A 20,681-nucleotide genomic window follows, 5' to 3' on the forward strand; every position below is an offset into this window, starting at 1 on the left:
AAAAAAAATAGTTTTTGGTCACTAACTTTTTCGTTTGCCATGTAATTTGTAAACACCGAACAACGCAACGAGTTCTTTTTTTGACAAAAAACACAATTTGCGCAGCCATAGGCTCGTTTCGATCCTACGCAATCCGATTCCATAACTACCCATCGTTCATGCCTGTGACCAATGGATGTGCTACGTCACATCCGATCGTCTGGTTTCAGCCAACCAGGAGCGGTATTCTCGTGTTTGTCCGTTTTGAAAACGTCCATTTTGCGTCCGGTTTATTGTGACGTACTTCCAGTTATAGGCGGGCTTTGAGTTGACTTTTGCGCGAAAGTTCTTGTGAACACATTTTAAACGACTAAACCTATTTTAATGTGTTCATTGTTCCGCCAGCGTACCAACAACAAAGCGACGAAAAATCGTCTGCTCCAAATCGTCTGCTCCGAGAAGACGCGGCTCATAGCTCCGCTGGCTCCGCTGGCTCCGCCGTTCTTGCATGGCGTCACATCCGGGTGTTCACTTTTAGCCAATGAGGGCTTGCTCAAAACGGACACTTTCGAAACGGGCACAAAACGGACAAAATATGAGAGTACCGCTCCAGGCCTCGCTAGAAATGGACACTTCGAAATGGACAAGACTGAGAATTCCGTTCCTGACCGCAGAATCTCGAGGCTTTTCATTATGTGTTCCCCGCCCTTACGGAGGGAATCTGGTTGCTTTTTCTTTGTGTCATTTCACTCCTACTTTTATCATTGCATTCCTTAACTACATAGCCGTTCTCAAATCTTGGCCAATCCCGTCTGTGGCTATGAGTCACAATCGTAGGGTGAGGAAGTACGGAGTGATCAGAGATATTAGAGCGTAGGCACATGATGGGCATTGTCCGCTCGGCTTTTTCTGTAGATTTAATTAATTTCATTGCGAAGTACATTGCAAATTATAAGCGTTACAAACAGATGTTAAAGGGACACTGAGGTGATTTGTAAGCATTGCGGGATTACTAGCGCAAATTGTAGTCTGGAGTCTCTAGGCCATGTTTCGACCACTCTCGCTGCGTTAACGCGACTTTAGTCAGTACAGAAATCAATTCGAAAAAAGCTGTCCTCCCCTCTGCATCCTCCTTGCCGATTTCCTATGACGTTTCGTATGGCGTCAAAACGAGATGGGTTGGCTTGATTGTGCTACTGCACGGCTCGCCGACCCTCCGACAGAACCAGTTGGACCAGGGTTCAGTCGGCCGACCGCCGGCAGGTCATCGGTATTCGTTCGCTCACTTGAAACTAAGCCAGTTTCGGTTTCAGTTTTGAAACCGAAACTAAGGGCACTATATACTTTTGTTAAAGACTATTAGTTTCCAAGTTATTTTTGCGTTTTATTTACGGCCAAGCGGTAAAAATAGTGAGGGCACAAGCATAAAAACATGTTCGTATCATTGCCGCAAAGAAAGGCTGGAGATAGTAGGTGAGCTGCGACCTCTGAAAAGGGCGCGCTTTGCCATCTGGCTCTGGCGAACACAGCCACTGGTTTTTGAGGATCCATACTCGATAAACCCACAAAAAAAAAAAAAAAAGAAAGAAAGCTCCTTTTTCGCTCTCTCCCCCTCCCCTCTACCATACTTCGCCCTGACACAAAGAGATGGACAAAGCCACCCGAGCATCGGAGTCCCCTCGATGCTCTATCATCGCCCTGTCACATGATTAGATAACGTAAAAAAACCCCTTTGTCGTTGTTAAGCTGTCGGAGATAACCTTTCACGAAGCGATGGAACGTCGCTGTATCGCTTTGCTACTGTTGCAAGCAGGCCCTCTCTAGGAGCGCCTGTGCTTTGTCAGGATCGGCCGGGCAAAAAAGTACAACACTCTCTCAAAGGCTGGGCTATAAAAAACAGCTTCGCACACTCGGTCCCGTGCGGCGGTCCTGCCGTAAAAGAAAACAATCTCCAGTTACGTGCAACGCGTTGTTATAAAGAGTGTAAACAAACTGATGATGGTTGGATGTTTATGGCGCAAGGCCAACTGGGGCAAAGAGCGCCAAAACAAGAGTGTAAACAAACTGACAAAACTTATTCTCTTGTGCTTCAAAACTGCACGCGTACGTGATAAATATCGATCAGGCGGGATTTCACATCAGCCTAAATATTCGTGTGATTACTATGCGTCTGGATACTTTTTTCTTCCTCCATGCGTCTGACGCCCGCTTCGGCCCTACTTGCGGCTGCCGTGCCTGTCCTGTAGCTTCACACTTACTAATAGACCAAGTTAAACTTTGTTCGCTCTAAGAGAACTAGCCTTTGTGAACTCATTCAGCTGCATTCCAGCGACGAAATACATTTTTATCAAAAAAAAAAAAAAAAAAAAAACGCAAGGAATATTGCAAGTTCAAATTTCGCGCTACAGTGACTTTTTATGGACCGGGACAGAGTGACGTGATATGCGGGTCAGAGAGAGAGAGAGGGAGATAGAGATATAGAGATAGATAGATAGATAGATAGATAGATAGATAGATAGATAGATAGATAGATAGATAGATAGATAGATGGATTGATGGAGAGAGAGAGAGAGAGAGAGAGAGAGAGAGAGAGAGAGAGAGAGAGAGAGAGAGAGAGAGAGAGAGAGAGAGAGAGAGAGAGAGAGAGAGAGAGAGAGAGAGAGTTTAATGGTAAAGGTGAAGTTAGCCGAGCCATTGCGCTTAGCTTGCTGCGCCGTATGAGAAAAGAGAAAACCCGCGAAAGTCTGCGTGTTAAAGAAATGCGAGGTGATGAGCACGAGCGATTGTAGTGAAACCTGTAGCTCTGTTTGGACTTCATTACCGATCGCAATTAGAGCCCTCACTACAATCGGCCACTTATGTTTCTCGGTGGTGACTTTGGTCGACGGTCGCCAATCGTACAAACTACATTCTGTGACGTCACAGAGAAATCGCACGAAAGTGGCTGGGGTGCCACCACTGCCCATCCATTATCCGTTATCCCCATTCCATTATTCCGCGTATCTGTTTGAAGTTTGAAATAAAATTAGTATCGTTGCTATCGGGGCAGCGAAGTCTTTTTCAAGCAATCGAACTTGTGTTTTGTCTTCACGGCCTTGGAACCGAAGAATTACTTCGTTAAATCAGTAACTTCGCAAAGTAAAAAATGAAGCGTATGGGTAACTGAAGGGGGTGGGGGGAGGGCATTTGAACTTGTTCGTTAATTCGGTAAATTCGTGCAATCAGGTGTCGTGAAATCGAAATGCGACTCTTGTTTGCGTTTTGAGTAATTTCTAGTACTCCTAGAAACTCTCGTGTAATTGCAATTTCAGTACGTATTCGGTTTCCTTGGCCACCGTTCGCCCGTGTTAGCTGCGCAAAAAATACAGGAGGCGGTGCCTGTGCAAGTGCGTGCCGAGCTCATGTGTTCGCGCTGGCTGGAAAAAAGCACGATAACTAGATACCAGACAGATATATATATATATATATATATAGGTTTGGAAATGAGGGGCTCGTTAGGAAATACAGAAAGAAATGCCGGCAGTCTACAACGCCAAGGAAGGCATAGGGGAATGATTAGACTATTTTTTTACTGTTAGTGCCGTTACATTATTATTTTTCATTATTATTATTACGTGAGAAAGAAAGAAAAACACGCGCCCAGAGTGGGGACCGAACCCACGCCTTTCGATTAGATCTCGAATGCCTTACCAATTCGGCTATCTGGGCGACTGTGTTCTCCTTCGCTTTCTGGGGTATTTATATTTACTACAACTGTACCTGACGCTTGAGGGTGGTAGCCAGCGCCAGCCGAATTGGTAAGGCATTCGAGATCTAATCGAAAGGCGTGGGTTCGGTCCCCACTCTGGGCGCGTGTTTTTCTTTCTTTCTCACGTAATAATAATAATGAAAAATAATAATGTAACGGCACTAACAGTAAAAAAATAGTCTAATCATTCCCCTATGCCTTCCTTGGCGTTGTAGACTGCCGGCATTTCTTTCTGTATTTCCTAACGAGCCCCTCATTTCCAAACCCGTTTATCGTGCGAAAGCTTAGCGAGGGCCTCGGTTCTGGCAGCCTTGATGCCAAGGTAGCATAAGAGGGTTTCCCGCCAGTTACCCGCTTATGACAGGATGTAGACGTTCGCGTCACGCCCCGGGGGTTGAAAAGAAGGTCCCCTTCTCCCCGTGTAGTCTGAGTAGCGCTGGCTACCACCCTCAAGCGTCAGGTACAGTTGTAGTAAATATAAATACCCCAGAAAGCGAAGGAGAACACAGTCGCCCAGATAGCCGAATTGGTAAGGCATTCGAGATCTAATCGAAAGGCGTGGGTTCGGTCCCCACTCTGGGCGCGTGTTTTTCTTTCTTTCTCACGTAATAATAATAATGAAAAATAATAATGTAACGGCACTAACAGTAAAAAAATAGTCTAATCATTCCCCTATGCCTTCCTTGGCGTTGTAGACTGCCGGCATTTCTTTCTGTATATATATATATATATATATATATATATATATATATATATATATATATATATATATATATATATATATATATATATATATATATATATATATATATATATATATACATATATATATATATATATATATATATATATATACTTTATTTGATGCCCGAGATGGCTTTTGAAGGGTAGACGTCTTCAACAATCTCCCGAAGAAACATCTTAGGGGCGAAGCCTCTTAGGGGCTCGGGCTGTGAGCGTCTCCTGTCGTCGTCGTCGTATCTCGTCTCATGTAGTCACGTTACTAAAATACCAGGACACTCGTTTTCCAGCGCCTCGCGCTAGAACGTAAGGTGTTTTAAAAGAAGACACCGGGACACTCGTTGCCCAGCTCCTCGCGCTAGAACGCTTCGCGCTCCAAAGACACGAGACTTTTACGGCAAAGCTGTATACCTTTACCCCGCAACGGTTTCATCTCCGAGGGCAAAAACACCAAGGCGCCAAGAATACACTCATACACTGCATGCTTCGACCCTCCCCAAAATTCACGTTATGGCCCGGGATTTTTTTTTTGCGAATAACAGCTAGGATTAGGTCTCAGTTGGCTTCGTGCGATCTTAGTTTTATAAATTGTGGAAAAGTTTTAATTTAAAGTACGTTGCACAGCACCGAGTTAAGCGGATTTTTAAATTTACTGCGAAATATCGGTAATATCTTATACGAAATATTTTGAATTATCGGATCAAGAAGATTGTGCGAATCATCCTGGAATTCAATCTTGAACATTGAAGGTTATACTTTTTAAAGTTTCAGCGAGGAAAACTCAAATTATATTCGAATTACCTTCGAATCTTCTGAAGCTACATTGTATATATTATTTCTGCGTTCTATACTAGGAACTAAATTCAGTTTAATTGGGGGCGTTGGTCCTCAAAATGGACCAGCGTACGTGTGCGACCCTGATGGGTAGAGTACAACTATTTCCTGTGCTTGCACTGGGTACACTGGTGCAGTAAGCTCCAGTAGCACTTTGCACTGGTCTGCACTGCACTGCACTGTGTGCACCAGTTCAGGCGAAATAAAAGATTGCCTCTAGTGTTTCCAAAGTGGACTCGGCGACTTGCGACGAAATACGAGCCCTTTAGTAACGTTCTTTTAACGAAAACACTTCCATGCACGACACATTTCGCGCGCAACTGGCCTTTTCATCGCTGTAGCTTCGTCAGTCAGTCAGTCAGTCAGTGAAAACTTTACTACACACCAGTCAAAAAGGGAGCGTTAGGTGCTCCCTCTCCCCCATCAGTCGGCCGGTATCCCTTGGGACTTGGCGGCTTCTAGGGCGAGACCAATGATATTGGGAGAATTTTGCTAGCATGGTCGAACATACAAGACATGGCGCGCAGGTTCCGTACGTACGATTCGTGTTGGAATTCTGAGCACAGTGCTGCCAACCTGCGGAGCCACTTTTGCCCTAGCTCGGATGAAGAAATCCCCTAGATTTGCCTAGAATTTTGCTGAATGCGGGTGTGTTTTCTCTCAGGGAATGTGTTTAGCGGTAACCGCATGGGGCGGTTTTTGCGAGCGACGCGACGAACGCTGGGACGAGGATCCACAATCGCTCGTTCCAATAGCTCGCTGAGGCCGCCACATGAGGGCGATTGTGCGAGCGACGGCGAAGCGCGATCCCAATATTGCCGCACAGCGCCCAATACGGTTATCGAAGTGCACACGGCCGCAAGGTTTTTTATGTGCGTATTTGTCACAAGAACGGGATATCTTGAACTACGCGACATTTTATAAAAAAAATCTCGCACTACGAAACAGCACTAGTAATGCCACGCAAGTATATAAAAAGGAAGAATAATAGGAACGAGCACAGACGGTGCCCAGTGCGTGAGATATTCGAGCGAGCAGTTTTTTTTATAAAATTCATCCGTCATGTTCGTTTCAAATTTACACCGGCAGTGTCAAGCGTAGGAGCAAAGCGATAGCTTTGCTGGATGCACATTGATGTGAAATAGATATGTGGGCTTCATTGAGAAACTGAAATGCATGGGTGTATAGAAATAATGAATGTTAAAATTATTAGAGGACATCTTTACACGACCGAAGGCATCAGACCACGCAGACGAAAAAAAAAAATTCTTTAAATGTTGACAAATTTCTCTTTTTCCCTTAATACAACCCTTAAGACAACCCAGAACCCCTGGATGTAGGCGCCTTGCACGTAACTGTAGAAAATTTCACCCGTCCTTTATTTCGCTTTCATTTTCCTTCACACAAAGCGTCCACATCCCAGCAAAAGCGCGTGTAAAGCGCGGAGGCGTTCGGGTCGCTCCCCCCGCCGCCCTATCGGTGCAGCGCGCGCTGGAAAAAGGGACTTGACTTATAACTTGTTACTTGATCGCTACACTTGAGCCGGAGTCGATGACCCCACACACTGGAAGTAAGCGAGGGTGGGCGAATCTGGGCCGCCCGGAGGCGGCAGCTGATGGGGCCGGGTGTTTACACTGCGCGGCTGAGCCACAAACAGTGCTGCACGTGTCCCATAGCTGTTCTCGGGCGGTGTGCTCCGCGTGCGCACGCGGAGAATATGAAAATACGGAATACGAAACTCGAATACGAAACTCGAATACGAAATACGAAACTCGAATACGAAACTCGAATACGAAATACGAAACTCGAATACGAAACTCGAATACGAAACTCGAATACGAAATACGAAACTCGAATACGAAAATGGGCAGTCAATTTTCAGTTTTTAACAGCGAAGCTGCTGTTACTGGCCGTAAGGTTCGGGCGTGCCACAAACTCTCCGCGAGGAACGTTATCGCGTAGGCGTCGCGCAGATGTCGCATTACCCACGCTACAACGGAAAGGCACGTGATAGCGGCCGCCGCAACATTCGAGAGGAGCGTGCGCATGCGATCAGTGTCGAAGGAGAGCCATTCGCGTGGGAGCTCGCATCATCGTGCGCATGCGCGCAGTGTCGTACAAGACACCTCGCGCGCAACGTCTTCGCAGTTCTCGGCATGGCCCGAGAACTGCATGGCTGAGGAATAGGATGCGAACTGAAACGCAGGGCGTGCTATTGAAACTATTTGCTGATGATTGCATTCTATACCGTTCTATCACTAGTACCGATGACCACCTTGCTCTCCAGAAAGACCTTAACCTCATTAACAACTGGTGGGGTGCATGGCAAATGACTTTAAATTTATCTAAATGTAAAGTAATATCTTTTAGTCGAAAAACATTAACTGTTGCATTTGATTACTACATAAACAATTCCAACGTATCACGGTCATCTTCGTATAAATACCTCGGCGTCCATCTCACTTCTAATCTTACTTGGGCGGCACATGTAACCTACATATCTGCAAACGCATCAAGAACACTAGGATACTTACGTCGAAACCTACGAAACGCGCCAAATAACGTCCGCAAACAAGCTTACTTAACCTTTGTTCGCCCACAGCTGGAATTCGCATCACCCATATGGTCCCCCTTCCAAGCCTATCTCATTAACCAGCTAGAAGCTGTGCAAAACAGAGCGTCACGGTTCATTTCACGCATTTACAGTCGCCCCTCGAGCGTCACACAAATAAAGCATGACCTTTCATTACAGCATCTAGAAATACGGCGCACAGTTGCCCTCCTGTCTTTGCTTCATAAATATATTCACGCGTCCAGGCCACCACCCTTCCCACTAACGGCACCATTGCGCATGTCTAAACGACTACACAATCAGCGAAGCATCACACGCATCTTTGGAAAAACAAATTCATTCAATTCATCGGCTTTGCCTCGTGCCATAGCACTCTGGAATGACCTACCCGACGTCATTGTCAATTTAACTAATCATGAAATTTTTCGCGAGCAATTAATGATACATCTATCTCAATAGCATTGTATAACCCCCTTCAATTCTGTTTTTGTTCTTTGTGCTTTTTTTTTTGCGACTGCGAAATTCTTGTTGTTGCTTGAAACCCCTCCTTGTCATTTGCGCAACCACTGTTATTAGTTCCAATGTATTGACTTGTATTGTGGAAGAAGTGTCACCCACTAGCATTCTTTCCTGTGTACCCCCCTTACTCTGTGCTCCGTAATAGAGCCTGTAAGGTATTTTTAAATAAAAATAAATAAAAATTTGTACATCAGTACTCACGTACAACCGGCGTCAAAATAAGCCGGGGCACGCGAGCGCGTGGCAAAATGCATCGCCGCGACATCTGACGTTTGCACATCTGGTGTCGAGACACCGATGTGCGCGTGCGCCTCCAGCCACGCTCGCTAGCCTGTCATTTCTATGGAAACGGGACTGCTATATTAGTTTTAAATACTGGATTCTTTTTTTACAGGAAAGCTGTCTACGGCTAGAATCCGGCAGATCGTCTCCGGTAATAGAGCAAGTAGACAAAAATGTAGACAAGATGTAGGCAAGAACTGCGTCTTAGGCCGGGTTCAGGGTGTTGTCGAAATTGTCGTAATATCTTTAAGCAATGACGTCATTTGACGTCTCAGCCAACCGAACCGTGTAAAACACCGTTTTTTTTTACGTCTATAGAGCACGATACGGCTGTTACGTATTTAGTCTGAACATAGCATTAAAGGGACACTGAAGTGAATTTGTCAAGCTCCCGTTTTTGCTTGCACTGCGTAGACTGGCTCAAATTAGCACACTTTTCATCGTTTATCCGGTTGACAAATCGGTAATTATTTTACAAAGCGCGAAAGAAGAAAAACTACCATGCGCGGTTTGCGGCGGCCGCACCAACTAAGGCTGTGACGTTAGGAGGAGGGGCGCCGTGATTGGACGATGCCCAAGGTTAGCAATCAAACAATTTTCGGTTTCGGTTTCGGTTCTGTAAAACATAACCAATGGCGTTGTTGAATGGGCATTCTCAATATCTCAGTAATCATCGTACCGCGCTTCTGCCATGTTGTCGGCTGTAAAATGCACAAGATAAGCCTCCCAGGACGGCTTGTAGTCGTAGCATTCACTAGCCGAGACCTACGCAGTGCATGAACGCCCTCCGCGTACCCGCAGACGCCCAAATGTCATGCGCTTTTCCCCCATATTTGGAGCTTGCCTCCCTCATGCCTGTATCGTAAAAAGCGTGTTCGCACCAGGCCAAGGGTCTGTTCATTCTGGCCTGTCCCCACTGCCTGCAAGCAGTCGGTGCTTATGGCAACAGCACGCCAACGAGAACTCGCTAGCGCGCCAGTGTCAGCCTGCGCGCGTTTTGTGAACTAGTTCGTGTAGCCATGAACGTCGCGGCCCAAAAAAAGGTGAACTCAATATAGAAAACATCGGCGGAAAACAAAAAAGTTAAGTTACAAAAAAAAAAGAAAACCACGTACCCGCGGGGATTCGAACTCGTGACTTGCAAAACACTTCTGGTGACACACCCCGCACCCCAGACCACTGAGCCACGAAGCAGGACGCGAAAGCCCTGCTAATATAGGGTATATATTGTACAACCGGTTTACACTTTTATTTAGTTTTGGCATTTCAAGCAGCTTAGGTGACTATTTGTTGTACTGCGCTCGTGCAGTAAGCGTCGCCCGAGTTTCCACAGTAGCTCACGTCTAGCAATTGCATTTCGTAGACGGAAAAGCGTTCGCAGATGCGTAGTCGTGCTCCTGACCGCTGTGCTTGTTCGCCCAGCGCAAAAAAGTGCTTCCCGCGCCCTAGTTTTACGCTGTACGGTAAAAATATCAGTTGATTTTATTTCCTTAGTACCTATATTGACTTCGCTGACTCTTCTCCTGCCTTCAAGAGGCCTTATATTTTCCTACTGGCGTACCAGTCAGCGAAGCGTCGCATGTGCGGTTGTGTGAAGCGGCCTTGACTTGGAGCTAGATACAGTGTACAAACAAACCAAGTAAAGAAAGGCACATTCTTCCATTCACAAACGTGTCCTGGCTTCGTTTCAACTAAGCGAACGAATTGCGACCAGGAGGAGGAGTAGGAATAAACTTTATTTCAATATTAGTTTTTGTAGTAGTGGCAATGGGGGGTCTTCTCAGTCCAGAAGTCCCTGGGCGGTCGCTGCCAGGCGGGCCCTTTCAACCAGCCGAAGCTGATCGCCGGGGTCCGGACTGGCTAGCGTGCCTTCCCACTGCTCATGGTTGGGGGAGGGAGTAGGGGGGAGGGATGGTGTGTGGGAGCACGCCCAAATCATATGATACAGTGTGCAGGGTTGGGGACAGTACTTGCAGGTGGCGGAGTAGGAGGTGGGATGAATGGCGTGGAGGAGGGTGCCGTGCGGGTAGGTGTTGGTTTGAAGGCGGCGGTACGTGGTGGCTTCTTCCTTAGTCAACTTGTCGTGGGGTGGGGGAAAGATGCGGCGTTCGAGGCGGTAATGTTCGAGGATGTCGTTGAATTTTTGAGGCACAGAATGGTGGACTTCCGACGGTGATGCTGGAGAGTTGGAGGGGAACGCCCGGTAGATATGCACGCGGGCGGCAGCATGAGCCGCCTCATTCCCCTCCAGAGACTCATGTCCCGGGGTCCAGAGAATGTAGAGGTAAGGAGGGTTAGGGATGGACTGTAGAATGCGGAGGGCTAAGGGAGCTATGTGACCGGCGGCGTAATGGCGACAGGCAGCTTGCGAATCTGTGACGATGGTGATAATGTCTTGAGATGTAGTGGCTGCGAGGGCTATTGCGATTTCTTCTGCAGTTGTGGAGTCGTTGCCAATTACTGTTGCGGAAGCCAATTCAATTCCTCGGTGGTCTACTGTTGAAATTGCGAAGGCTGGTTTATCGGCATATTTGGCGGCGTCAACGTAGCGGGTTTCTCGTGGCTTGACTTGAAGCATCTTGCGAAGCATTCGAATCCGGGATTGTCGGCGACCCTGGTTATGAAGGGGGTGCAAATTCTTGGGTATTGGGGCGACGGAGATGCAATCGCGTATTTCGAGAGGGATGCGTTGGCGGGGGTGATGGGTGGCAGGTAGTGGGCAGCCGAGGCGACGGAGGAGGTGACAGCCAGTGTGTGAAAGCTTGAGCCGTTCGATCTGGTTGACATGATGTGCCTCTCGAAGTTCGTCCCAGGTGTTATGAAGTCCCATCTGCAGTAATTTGGCAGTGGAAGTTGTCGGTGGTAGCCCTAGTGCTAATTTATAGGCTTGCCGGATGATTATATCGAGTTTTTGTATTTCACTATTTTTGAGAGCCAAATATGGAGTTCCGTATGTGATGCGGCTAATTAGGAGGGCTTGAATTAGGCGCACGAGGTCATTTTCTTTCAGTCCTTGTCGACGATTAGCAATGCGTTTGATGAGGTGCGTGATTTGCAATAGTGTTCCTTGTAATTTATGAATAGTAGAAATGCCTGCGCCGTCTGATTGGATAGTAAGTCCCAGAACACGAATTGTAGGGGTGGTTAGGATTGGAGCGCCATGTAGGCTCAATTGTGGGTCTGGGAGGGGCTGTCGTTTACGGCCTTGCGTGCGTTTTTGGAGGACGAGAAGGGCAGATTTTTCTGGTGCACAGTTGAGGCCGCGGGCTGTAAGGTAGTTGTCGGTCGTGTTAATGGCTTCTTGGAGGGCGTCTTGCTGTTCCCCAATCGAACCCCCTGGGGTCCAAATAGTCAGATCGTCTGCATAAAGTGCGTGTTGTATGTGTGGAATTTGTTGTAGAAGTGGCGGAAGTTGTAGCAGGGCAAGATTAAAGAGGAGTGGGGAAATGACTGACCCCTGGGGTGTACCACGCGGTCGGGCACGAAAGCAGACTGATCGGATGGGGCCGAGGGTAAGGTTGGCGGTGCGATCGGTAAGAAAATTTTGTATGTAATTGTATGTACGTGTGCCGCAGTTAGTTAATTGGAGTCCTTCGAGTATAGCCTGATGTGATACATTGTCAAAGGCGCCTTTAATGTCCAGAGCTAGGATAGCGCGTTTGGTTTGTGAGCTCAGCGGTGTAAGGACTTCGTCTTTTAGCTGTAACAGGACGTCTTGCGAGGATAGGTGTGCGCGGAAGCCAAACATGGTATGAGGAAGTAAGCTGTTTTTTTCGAGGTACGCTGTCAGCCGATTAACTAGGTGTTCGTATAACTTGCCTACACAAGATGTTAAAGATATGGGACGAAGATTTTCTAGGGTGACTGGCTTCCCGGGCTTCGGTATGAGCGTGATTTCGGCATGTTTCCATTGAGGGGGCAGATAGTTGGTTGTCCAGCAATGATTAAAATAGTCGAGAAGTGCGGCTGTGCATTCGGGGTTGAGGTTACGGAGTAGTTTGTTGTGTATTCGGTCTTTGCCTGGTGTGGTGTTACGAGTGAGGTTGCTGATGGCGAAGGTACGTGAGTTCAATGAGAGTGAAGGGGGCGTCAAGGTCGGCATTGTCTTTTCCTTGGTAATTGCGAGGTCGGATGTTTGGTGGTTGTGTTGCGTGGTCTGCGTATTGTGTGAGGAGTTGCGCGTGGAGCTGAGTTTCAGTGAGGTGGTGATTGTGGATCAGGCGACGGATGGTGTGACCGGTGTCTGCTTTGCTGGGCTTAGTACCCAGCATGGAGCGGAGGATGTTCCATGTGGACTTAATGCTGAGAGTTCCTTGAAGACGGTTGCAATTTTTTTTAACCTCCTTGATTGCGACGACCCACCCATGTTCTGTGACCCGCTGGCGGACGAAACGCTGGGCCGACTGACTCTGTCTGAAGGCCGGGGAGCCGTGCAGTAGCGCGCAGCCAATTGCCAGGTCATCCCCTCCTGACGTCACACAAAAACGCCACAGAAAATGGGCGAGCGTAAAGAGAGGAGGACAGCATTTTCGAATTAGTTTTTCTACTAAATAAAATCGCGTAAACGCGCCTAGAGTGGTCGAAACATGGCCTGGGGACTCCGGACTACAATTTGCGCTAGTAATCCCGCAATGTTTACATATCACTTCAGTGTCCCTTTAAGCGAACGCACATCATTGTGGCGTGAACGCCCCCCTCCCGTTTTCTCCAAGCGTCGACCCCCCCCCCCCCCCCCCCCCCCCCCGCACACTTTCGGAGAGCGCTGGCTCGCGCCACCACGGCGAACCTACTCCCCTACCAATTTCGCGACAGTCTCTCCCTTTGCTTTCCTTCACTCGTCGGTCTTCCCATCGTTCGCTCGGTCACAACGATGCCGACGTGGCTGAGCCCAGACAAGGGCGCCAAAGGGCTGTTCCCTAAAATGTTTTCCCAGCAATTCATTTGTGTTAGGAGGTGAATGAGGCAATTCATTTGTTTTAAGGGGATCGTTGTAAGCTTGATCTTTGTAAGATGGCTTTCCCACATCGACTGTTGCACAGTGAATCAAGTCATCTTCGGAGGAAATACCATCACAGACGGTGGTTCTAACGTTTGTTTTATTGAAACTATACCGAAACAAATTATATGACAATTAGCCGGTAAGTCAAATCTAACACAAAGCCGGGTTTTATATTGCCGCGAACCATGCGTTGGGTTTGTTTATTTATGTTTTGCTTTTACCGCCCGGCTGCACCGGTCTGTGTTATCTCAGTGCCAAGGGAAGCGCGTGTTCCATTCTTTCTTTCTGTGCCGCATGTGTTATCTGTTCTGATACGGAGAGCATTCCGATCTAACGTGAACAGCATGGAATAATCTTCTTGGATCTACATGTTCTCGATGCGAATCGACGGTTCGAGAACCACGCGCGCCGAAAGATAAAAAGCCTGCAGAGCAGACGCCGGTGTATTCGACTCGCCGTAGCTCGCATGCGTACGTCACTTTGTTGACTGCTGCTTCGCCGCCTCTGTATTCTTTGAGTTGTTAGGGGAGCACAAGTTCGCTCCAATAAACGTGTTTTCCTCGAAGACAACCGCGTCATCTTTGGCCACGTGGCAATATTTTTCAAAATTGCATGGTTCACAGTGAAATTGTAAATATTGTGTAATTCTCTGCTGCTGTCAGTAAATATGGGATTCTACGGGAGGTAAACGGACAGCCCCATTTTTGTCCACCGGAAGAAAACTATAGTTAATCAAAAGTTCACTCAATCAATTAACCAGGAACTATGCTGAATCGCAAATTACAAACAAACGTGTTTTGCTTCGCGCACCCCTCGAACCCAGTCAAAGCTCACCTTGAGGCTCGGCACCGCAGCTTTGATGGTCATCCTCCTACACAGAGTGGACGGGCACTGAATTTCTTGTTAATTTTTTGTTAATTTTTTGTCGAACCCAGGACCACTCCGAACTCTTCTCCCGTTTCCCCTTTAATTGTTTCAGAACGTGTGCAAGGTGAAGCCTCATCACACCTTCATAAAATAGATTATTTCTCGCTTCAGTTCATATTCTGTTTTGTGTGCTCATTGATAGTTAACAACCAATTGCATGTTTTACGAAAAAATATTAAAACTCGTTCCACCGATTGTGATTGATATCTACTGAAACAGCGCGGTGCCGCAGTTACGACCGTTTTCTCCAATACATGACAATCTCTCTCCGTAGATTGCGTTATAATGACAACAAACTAATTCTCCAACGTTTACAACTTCACTACCTAATTACGACAAGTAAACGAAACTCGGCATAGCGGTATAATCGTCCTATCAGCATAGTTTCTTAGAACTTGTTTTTGGATACATTTAATAACACACACCCGCCGCGGTGGCTCAGTGGCTAAGGCGTTGCGCTGCTGAGCACGAGGTCGCGGGTTCGATTCCCGGCCGAGGCGGCCGCTTTTCTGATGGAGGCGAAAAGCACAAACGCCCGTGTGTACGAGATTTCGGCGCACGATAAAGATCCCCAGGTGGTCAAAATTAATCCGGAGCCCTCCACTACGGCGCGCCTCATCGCCTGCGTTGCGTCGGCGCGTTAAACCCCACAGTCAATCACAATCAATCATTTAATAACACATGAGTTAAAGCCGTTTTCTTTAATCATACTCCCTCCGTGGTCTTCCATGCTTCGCTGCGCAACAGGCAGTGTTGGAAGGCCAGCTTACAAAGACCAAGATTCAGCCGATCTTCATAAAGTCGGCTTTACCTGTAAACACAAACGCTTTGCTGGGAACTCCGGAGGGAGCGTATAAGGATACAAGGACAGGCTGCAGTCAAGCCCAGCCCAATAACAGCGTCGCTGTTAGAAATACCGAAGTGGGAGAGCATATGTGTGACACAATTTTGTCACCGCGAGACGGGCAAGATTAGTTATCTCTCATAGCAGGGCAGGGCGAGCAACGCATCTTCACTCTCACCCTCGGCCGCTGAAGCGTGTACGAGCAAGACATGTTGAGCAAAGAAAGTGACCCCTGGCGCCAAGCTCTGAATGTGATCAGCGCTACCGTTTGAAGCGAAGTAAAAGACAGGCTAGCGAGCGTGGTTGGACGCGCACGCGCACATCGATGTCTCGACACCAGAAGTGCAACGTCAGATGTCGCGCCAATGCATTTTGCCACGCGCTCGCGTGCCCCGGCTTATTTTGACGCCGGGTGTACAACAGCTTCGCGATTCAAGTCTTGCGCATGAGTGCAAGCTTCCCTAGATTTTTTTAAAAGAAATGTTCCAGATTATGGCTTTCTTGCCGTTACGCGAAAAGTTTTGGTGGCAAGTGAAGGAAAAAAAAATGTGGTTGATTTCGGTGAAACACGAAAGTGAAATGTGCGGCGAAATCTTCAGCTGAGCGTAATTTGCGGGTTTGATTGATTGATTGATTGTGCGGTTTAACGCGCCGACGCAACGCAGGCGATGAGGCGCGCCGTAGTAGAGGGCTCCGGATTAATTTTGACCACCGGGGGTCTTTAACGTGCGCCGAAATCTCGCACACACGGGCGTTTTTGCTTTTCGCCTCCATCAGAAACGCGGCCGCCGCTGCCGGGAATCGAACCCGCGACCTCGTGCTCAGCAGCGCCACGCCTTAGCCACTGAGCCACCGCTGCGGGTTAATTTGCGGGTCGGCGGCTGCCTTGTGGGTATGCTTGGCGAGCGACTTCCTGCTGGCAGGTCGCTTATGGCAAAGGTGTACTGGCGTCATTTCCGTGATGGATGTGACGTCAGTGAAATCTTGGTGTATCCCGGCATAAAACACTTTCGTGTTAAAATATAAAAACTGAAAACGAGCAACCCTAAGCATGACGTACTCTTTGGTTCTAAAGGTTGCTTCCCCGCAAGAAGACCCTGTGTGCAGGGGTGCAACCTTTACAAGCCGCTTCATTCGTTGTACTGGCGTCACTTCGGTGACGGATATGATGTCACTGAAATGTTTGTGTATCCGGGAATAAAACACTCCTCGCGCAGTACTTGCAGGCATTGCTCGATTTTTATTTCTTGGGTTTTTTTGCTCAGAATGGCAGTTGGGCGTGAAAGCCGACTGAAAGGGACACTGAAGGGAATATGTCAAGTCTTAACCCATGTAATCCATAACGACTATAACAAAAGTGTAGAATCATGGTTTGTCTACATTGCAAGGACGGCAGAAGGGACAGTGCCATGTACCGTTCACGGTCACCCAGCACAGCTATATAAAGGGAGAAGAGCGCGTGCCTGGGATCGAACCCACGACCTTGCAGTTTTTCTCAATTTCCTTCCCTATTTGTTCAAAAATGATTATCTTCATCCGAACAGTTGAACTACTTCCCTGCTTTCCGTGGAGTTCAAGACTGCTGATTTTCCTTTTCGTATTACTCAATGGCCGGTGCTAAAGCAATTTCAAAGTTGTGAAGTTCTTCTATCAACCGAAATGTTGGGACGTACAGGGTTGGTTTGGTGTTTATATGCAGTCTGCTACAAGAACTGTTTTGTGAATGTGCCCATGTGCGAGGCGAAGCAATTCTGCCGTTAGTAGTGTCTAGAGCAGAACGTCGAGCCTCTATGCAATCTTGTTTGATATCTTCCTTCCCAGAGCGTACATCATGTTTTTGTTTCCTTCCGAATTTGCCTACAGTCTAATTTTAAGTGCACCCTACGTGTTTTAGCTTAATTACGTCGAGAGACTGTCTTTCTAGTTTTCATCATTTCACCTGACATTGACGGCAAATTTTGCTCGATATTCTGTCAGCTGTGTGCATAAGTTCGTATTCTATAATTGTTTTATGCTTGTATTTGTCCCAGCTTAACGATTATTCTCAAGTATATTTGCATGTATAAAAGATGCCGTCTGAAAATGTTGAAAGAGTTGTAGGCATGAAAGGAAAATCTGCGAAAGGAATTCTCAATGGTTCCATTTATTATTCTCACTTTCTAGGAATGGCCAAGCCGTCTCACAATGCCCTCAACAGGTTATGACATTCTGCCAACAAAGGCGACATTCGGTGAGTGCCGGAACAGGATAATGCCTCACAAATCAAAATCAAGGGGGCTGCCAGCACTGATACTGCGAGTCTCAGCGCTTTTAGCATGTGCAGTCGCCGTAGGCGCTGTCGACGTAGAAGTGTTCCAAGCGACCGAAGGACCAGTGCAGAACGTTGTGGTCCTCAATTACTCGAACGCACAAGACCCTATAATAGTGGGTGGGCGCAACGCTCTTTACGTGCTGTCGTCAGCCAACTTTTCGCTCGAAGCCATGGAATCGACTGGACCGGAGAATGACAGCGTGGCGTGTCCTCCGTATCCGCTGGACTGCGACCACAGCCGCGAAGAGACGGACAACGACAACCGGGTGCTTCTGCAGATGGCCTCTAACCCGATCGTCCTCGCCTGCGGTACCACTTCGCAGGGCATGTGCGCCGTGCACCAGCCCTTGAGGCAGCTGAGGGTTAACAAACCCATGGACAAGAGGCTCCACGTCAACTATGTCGCTTCGAAGGAGAGCACCGTCGCCTTCTTCGGAACTGGCGAATACCAGGCGATCCTGTTCGTAGGGTCGACCTACGACCGCCGACCTCTGCCTTATCACCCGTTTGCGGTTTCATCCAGAGTGCTCACGAAAGCAGATACCTTCGCTCTTCACGAGCACACGGACTCGACGGCATCGTTCGTGAACGTGTACAAGGACTTCAAGACGTCGTACCTCATTCGCTACGTGTACGGCTTCAGTTACAACGGCTTTGCTTATTTTGTGACGGTGCAAAACAAAGGTGCAGCACTGGACCTTTTCGAGACCCGGCTGGTTCGCGTCTGCGAGGGTGACGTGTCGTTTCTGACTTACATGGAGGTGCCCATTGAGTGTCCTAAGGACGCCGGCATGCGATTCACCATCGCAACTAGTGCGTCGTTTGGGCCTCCTTCGAACTGGGCGGGTAGTGGCCTCGGCTCTGGCAGCAAAATGCTCGCTGTTGCATTTGGGAGTCCCGTCGATGGCCGCAGAGACAAGAACGACCCAAACCTTGGCTCAGTGGTGTGCTTCTTCGACATGGCCACCGTCGAGAGGGCGTTTCGTGAAACCGTGGTGAACTGCAACGAGGGCAAAGATGGGGCGAAGCTGTCACGACTCTTCCATGGGAGCCACGCTGACCTCAAGTGCACGGCTATTGTAAGTACCCCGCTCACCGTCTCTCTCTCTCTCTCTCTCTCTGTATCTCCCTCTTTTGCTCCACTTTATGTTTATTGCTGGAGAGAGTGCATTAGATGCCGCAGCCGAAAATCTCTGTAGCTGCTGGTTTAAGCTCCGGTCGCCAAGTTAGGGCCTTGAGTTCATGAAGGCTTTTCTGTTTCGGAACACCACTCACGCATAAAAAACAGAACATTGAAGAAATGTCTGGAAGCGGCCAAGCCTGACAAACTTCCTTCTTGAAGTGTCACCATCCCAAACTTCCAAAAAAAAAGCAGAACACATTGAAGTGATTAGCTCAACATGCTGCCGTGTTCAGTTCTTGCTTTCACTGTGTGTGCTTTTTGTGAATGAAAAAGGATGCAACTACAAATCACTTTGTTGTTGCATCGGCTCCTGTATTTTTTCAATGCCGCGCATCGCCCGCTTCTCAATGCGAGTGGGTTGGGCGCCTGCTTCGACCAAATGCCGTAAGGTGGGGCCTGAAGAGTAACCGCGCCAGAGCCTTCTTGCTCTGAACGGCGCTAAGCCGACTGTCCGTAATTGAAGAGTTACTTTCGCCTGATCGCCAAGACAACCAATGCTCGACACCACCGTAGTAGCGGCGTTCTGGCCAGCGATAGAAAGCTAAGGGCCGTGGCGCAGCACGCTATGCCTACGTTGCCGCTTTCCACCATGCGTCGCTTGAAGAGTCACTGGTCACGTGACTGAAGCACTGGGAACGCTAGCGATTGGAGAAGAGTAGCAGTAGCAGGGGTAGCAGGAAAGGGCTTGGTTGGCTTCTCGCGGCTGATGAGATTGGAATTGAAAAAATACAGGAGGCGATGGTCGCCGCACATAACCTTGGATCTAGGGGTACGTTTTGTCACAATAAGTCTACTGTCTCTACCCCGCATGTGCTTTTGTGGAAATTTAACTCCCGAGAACGGTAAAACTCTCGCTATCATAGTGTGATGTTCTCTTTATCGCTAAAATTAAGCTGTCGGACCTTTCATTGAGACGTTGCAAATTAGCTAAATATTACTGCTCGAGTAGCAATACTTCAACCGACCTGCAATTTGCGTCTTTCATAGTTCGACTGCCTGCGGTACATATGCTTCACACTTCCTGTTGTCCCCCCAGGGTCTACGCGGAGATGCCCTGTGCTCCCAAGGCCCGAACAGCTACATCGAAGGTGTGCTCCCGCTTTTTGGCAGGGCTACGATAAGACTCCAGGAGAGACTGGCTACATCTGTTACCCTCATGGAGCAGAACAAGACCACAGTCATCTGGGTGGGCGACCACAAGGGATTCCTGTACAAGGTGCGTGTGTAGAAACCTGCTTAGAATGAAACGATGGCAGATTCGCTTTTGTCTCGTGCATGTATTAATCACCATCGATGTCATCATCATCACCATTTATTCTTTGTGTTTCTAACCTTTGATGCCCAATGTTTCCCAGGAGAAACAACTCAAACAATATTTTTTTTCTCTCGCACTTTGTGGTTTTTTGGATATTTAACACAGTATGTTTAAAGAGAAAGGTTCCCGGACCTTCTAAAATAAAAAAAGAGATGGCAGCACGTACTTCCGTGTGCTAAAAAAAGGTCTTTTTTATGCCTGTCAACTCGCATCGAACATGGAAGCTGAATGGGCGAGTGACAGGTAAGCTAAATTGGGCAATTTCGTTGTTATTACAAATGATGGCAATACAAACTCTACGTTATTGTCTTCACATGAACCATAAATCATGCTGATGGAGGTAGCTTTCTTATTCAATTGATATATGTGCAGGAAGTGCCCAGTGCTTCCCAGTGCCCAGTGGGTCATTCTGTCCATTCTACTGAAG

General features: G+C 47.7%; 1 protein-coding gene across 2 annotated transcripts in view; it reads left to right on the top strand.

Moving 5' to 3' along the window:
- The window catches only part of LOC144152059 (hepatocyte growth factor receptor-like), a 79,833-nt gene that overhangs the window by 29,264 nt on the left and 29,888 nt on the right, over positions 1-20,681 (top strand). For both annotated transcript variants that reach the window (XM_077683256.1, XM_077683257.1), the window contains exons 2-3: positions 17,609-18,835; positions 19,976-20,155. In XM_077683256.1, coding sequence (XP_077539382.1) covers positions 17,630-18,835; positions 19,976-20,155 — 1,386 coding nt within the window. In that variant the 5' untranslated portion in view covers positions 17,609-17,629. The remainder of the gene's footprint in view (positions 1-17,608; positions 18,836-19,975; positions 20,156-20,681) is intronic.

The sequence above is a fragment of the Haemaphysalis longicornis genome, unplaced genomic scaffold (genome assembly GCF_048455015.1).
Source record: "Haemaphysalis longicornis isolate Haplotype H1 unplaced genomic scaffold, Haemaphysalis longicornis Haplotype H1 scaffold_9, whole genome shotgun sequence".
In the NCBI taxonomy this organism is placed as follows: Eukaryota; Metazoa; Arthropoda; class Arachnida; order Ixodida; family Ixodidae; genus Haemaphysalis; species Haemaphysalis longicornis.